Source organism: Setaria italica, chromosome III (genome assembly GCF_000263155.2).
Source record: "Setaria italica strain Yugu1 chromosome III, Setaria_italica_v2.0, whole genome shotgun sequence".
Taxonomy (NCBI): Eukaryota; Viridiplantae; Streptophyta; class Magnoliopsida; order Poales; family Poaceae; genus Setaria; species Setaria italica.
The window spans coordinates 49,321,113-49,325,245 of record NC_028452.1 but is presented as its reverse complement, the minus strand read 5'-3'; the positions used below and the strand labels follow the sequence as shown (position 1 = coordinate 49,325,245).

Here is a 4,133-nt window from a genome sequence, read left to right as displayed (position 1 = left end):
ACGATTTGGTCCTCAGTAACGAACGAGCTTGTGAAAACCGCATCGATTGGCCCTCGCCTTGTCTCCTGCTACCGCATTGAAATTTCCTGGGCGAGATTCGAATCTTTGATGATGTCATCTGCAAACTGCCCTGGAGAGTTCTTGGGTAGAACAAATCAGCTAGCATTCCACTCCTCAATTCTTCCTTGTGACTGAGCAGTAACTGCGATTTTTCTTTTTTTTGCTTCTGTTTTGTTCCTTGCAAATTTACAACTCTGCAAAATCTTTGCGACATAAAAAGCACTCTCTTCAGCTTGCCAGATTTGACGACAAGATGTTTACTGGAGAGGAATCTTCGTCTTTTTGCGTGCTTTTTCTTGCAAGTTGTTGTGCTGTAAAACCAGTGGTTACTGTAAAGTTAAACAGCTGGAAAAGGGCGCCGTGAATTCTTTCACGAACATCCAGATTCCGGCTGCTTTCAGTAGATTCCGCTCGCAAAGCTGTTGCCTTTTTTCACTAGTTGCACTTAGCAAATGAGATGCAATGTTCTAGGAAGATTTTTATTTCTGCAAGATTTTCTGCAGCGCTTGAACTCTTGGCAACCATTTTGCAAGAACATTTTGTTTAAATCCACAGTTCCAAAGCTACAGTTTTGCCGGATTTGCATTATTCCCCTCTGAGAAAGATCAATCTGTTCGCTAGATTGGTGCGGAAGACTCAACCTGTTTCTGAATTCCATTTCCACCTGCAGATTGAGCAGGCACAGCCGCACACTGAGAACTGGGGATGAGCGAGGCATGGAGGAGGTAGGCATGGAGCGCACCGCCTGCAAGCGCCCGCGCGCCGCGCTGGACGGCGGCTCGGCGAACGCCGCGGCGGCGTGGCGGACGTGCCGGGTGGCGCGCGCGGCCGCCGGGGGCAAGGACCGGCACAGCAAGGTCGTGACGGCGCGGGGGCTCCGGGACCGGCGCGTCCGGCTCTCGGTACCCACGGCCATCCAGTTCTACGACATCCAGGACCGCCTCGGCGTCGACCAGCCCAGCAAGGCCATCGAGTGGCTCATCCGCGCCGCCGGCGCCGCCATCGACGAGCTCCCGTCGCTGGACTGCTCATTCGCCCTCCCCGCAGCCGGCGCCGCCTCCTCTCCACCGGCAGCCGGAGACGACGCGGAGGTCAGCACCTCCGAGACCAGCAAGAGCTCCGTGCTCTCACTCGCCAACGCCCCGGCCGATAACGCCTCTGCCAGCGCTCACCAAGCCAACCATGCCTACAACGGCAACGCCGGCGGCAGCGGCGGCGCGTTCGCCGAGCTCCTGCACTGCTCCAACGACAGCAAGCCAATGCAGCAGCAGCAGCAGCCGACGCTCGCCTACTATGCCGCGCAGCTTCCTAGCTCGCACGCCGCGCCGGCCATGCCCTTCGAGACGATGCCCCAGCTGGCCTTCCTCCAGGAGCAGCCGCACCCCGCCGTCGGCTTCGACCGGGGCACACTTCAGTCCAATGCCGCCATCGCTGCGCCGCTGTGGCCGCCATCTCAGCAGGCGTGCTTTCTGCAGAGGTTCGCCGCTGCTCCGGCTGATGCCGCTGGACTGCCGTTCTTTCTTGGAGGCGGCGCTGCTGCTCCTCCGGTGACGGTCAATGCAGAGCCGAGGCTGCAGCTCTGGGACTTCAAGCAGGAAAGAAAGACCTGAAATGTGGCACCTCATATGACTATTTCTTGGAGGTAAGAGTTTGATTTACTCCCAAAATTTGCATATTTTCTTTATGGGCAGCAATAGGCACTAGCTGGTAGAGAAACTGCAAAAGTAAAAATCTTCTGATTACGAGAAAATGGAAGGAGCTGCAATGAAACAAAAACTAGTTGCAGCCTTTCTAAAGTTTATGAGTTTGAACTCTTTTAATGGTTTTGTGAACAGTTGCATTATGACATTGATAATTTGATATTAATAAATCTTGCAGCAATTTTATTGATATATGGGATAAAGATCCAACAGCATGTTCATAACATTTGAATTTATGAGAGTGGAAACAAAAAGAATACACTGCCTTGCTAAATTCTGGAATTTGTACAGATTAAAATGAATGATCTATGAACTCACTAAAGCTTCTATTCTTTGAGTACCGATTGACATTCCTATTAGAATCAGCTTTCCATAGTGCATAGATATTTTCAGAAATATAATGCGTGCACTGAATACCATACTTAAGATCATGCTAGTTTAAAAATGCTAGAATGGTTCATTGTTATGTACTGACTTCCTGCTGATAAGTTTATAGGCTCTTTTTCAGACTGCGCTATTCCTAAACTTGTTATATAGATTAATCTGGATTATGTTGAAAAGTAGTTATGACGATTTTAGAACTCAAGCAGTTCAGTAATGTCATGTACAAACAAGTTACATGGCTAGCTTACTGATTTGTGATATTAAGTGTTGTTCGAATCAAATAGCTTGGATGGGTTAATAGTCTGCCTCGTCGTGCTTGGAAAGTTAGAGCTTGTGTTCTCAAATAATAGCATGTCTTTACATAGGGAATGTATTTTTTCAGAAAGTAGAGCATGTTTCTAATAGACTATGCGTGCATGAAATTCGGTGAATTCTGATACATTTTGACATCAGTGTGTCTTGCATTAGTATCCATGCTCATTGTGGAAAATATTTTAGGTAGTTTATTTTATAGAAGAGTACATTATAAAACAGCTATGGATGGAAGTTGGAAAAGATAGCTCTATGCAGGTTCATGTAACGACACTCCTATTATTGCTTGACCCTCTGATCCAACAAAAGAAATGATTTGAAACTTGAAGCCACAGTGTATCCTTGCTCAGATCAAAATTATCTTCTGAACTGGTTTTAGTTCCAGGATCAGTAAGGCCAAATATATTAACTACACATCATAATTTATAATCTTCAAAATTTTATCACACTACCATATCTTTTGCACTGTTCAAAGACTACTTACTGCAATTACTTATAATCTTCAAAATTTTATCAAACTTACCTGATGAGTTCTCTCAATGTCTTATCGAAGTCTTCTGTGACATTATCTGTTTGTCATCCTAACATTTCCTCTGCTGACCATAAAAGTAATATCCCCTCTGCTGACATTCTATACAAACCTCATTTGCTAATGAATTTCTTGTTTCAAACTTTCAGAGTCGACTGTAACAGTGTTTGCTGCTGGCCTGCTATACCAAGTCATGGCTGAGGCTGACCAGCAAGACCAAAATCTGAACAACAAAGACGCTAGAACTGAAGATATCAGCATGAGGAAGATATGCAAAACTGAATTGTATCACCATATCTTTCATTCGTCACTTGTGTCATTCACTTACAGCGTGCGGCTTGTTTGTGACTTCTGTTGCTGCGATGAGATACCACTTGTTATCTTTCCTTGATCAGTTGTTGTACTCTGGTAACTTGACACTGCCGCCGCCATCCTCGCTGCGGGAATCCGCATTCCACGTTCCATCCCTCCGTCCAGACCTCCGCTCCGCTTCCTACCGAAGCAAGACATGAGGCGCGCGGTTTGTTGCCCTCCAAGCGGGAGGGAGCAGCCGGGAGCTCGACTTCACGCCGGGAGCCCGGCAATGGCGGTTCGTCCTGTTCTTGTTATCTTGTAGCTTGTTTGGCACGTGATTTAACTTGACGCCGTAGCTATCTCATACTGCTATGCTTAGGCTGATACGGCTTGATTTGAAAAACTGGGAATAATCCTCTGCTGCTATTTTTTTTCCTTGCTTTGATTTCATCTGGAGTATAAGGCATCCATTCTGTTCGGTGCTGTACCAATTCATTGGTTGTTGACAGAAGAAGAATCAGAACAAAAGGTTCTGCTGGAACTGAAGATATGCTCGTGCACGGTGCATCATCTTCTACTCTTGGCATGCTTGAGCTCGAGCGCTGAATCGTTTCGAGGAACGTGGGCACTAAATCTTTGAGGAGATTCTCTGAACTCTTCTGCACCTGAGCTTCGGATTCAATCCTGGCTCTGCATCTGCCTGTGCATTCTGGTACTGCAGCAGGGAGGGTACTCTGAAGACGTAACTGAAAACCAGGATGAGTTTGATACTGAACTTTTTGCAGCGACAGGCACAGGCATAGTGAAGAAGCGCCAGTGTACATCTGATTCATGGAAGAGACAGAACTTGCCTG

The 4,133-nt window shown here is 47.0% G+C and overlaps 1 protein-coding gene across 1 annotated transcript; it reads left to right on the top strand.

Annotated features, from left to right (window-relative positions):
* The first annotated feature begins 649 nt into the window (after positions 1-649).
* Positions 650-3,716, top strand: LOC101773896 (transcription factor PCF8). Its single transcript, XM_004963152.3, has 2 exons — positions 650-1,702; positions 3,135-3,716. The coding sequence occupies exon 1, from the start codon at positions 777-779 to the stop codon at positions 1,668-1,670; it is 894 nt and encodes a 297-aa protein (XP_004963209.1). The 5' UTR covers positions 650-776; the 3' UTR covers positions 1,671-1,702; positions 3,135-3,716.
* The last annotated feature ends 417 nt before the right edge of the window (positions 3,717-4,133 follow it).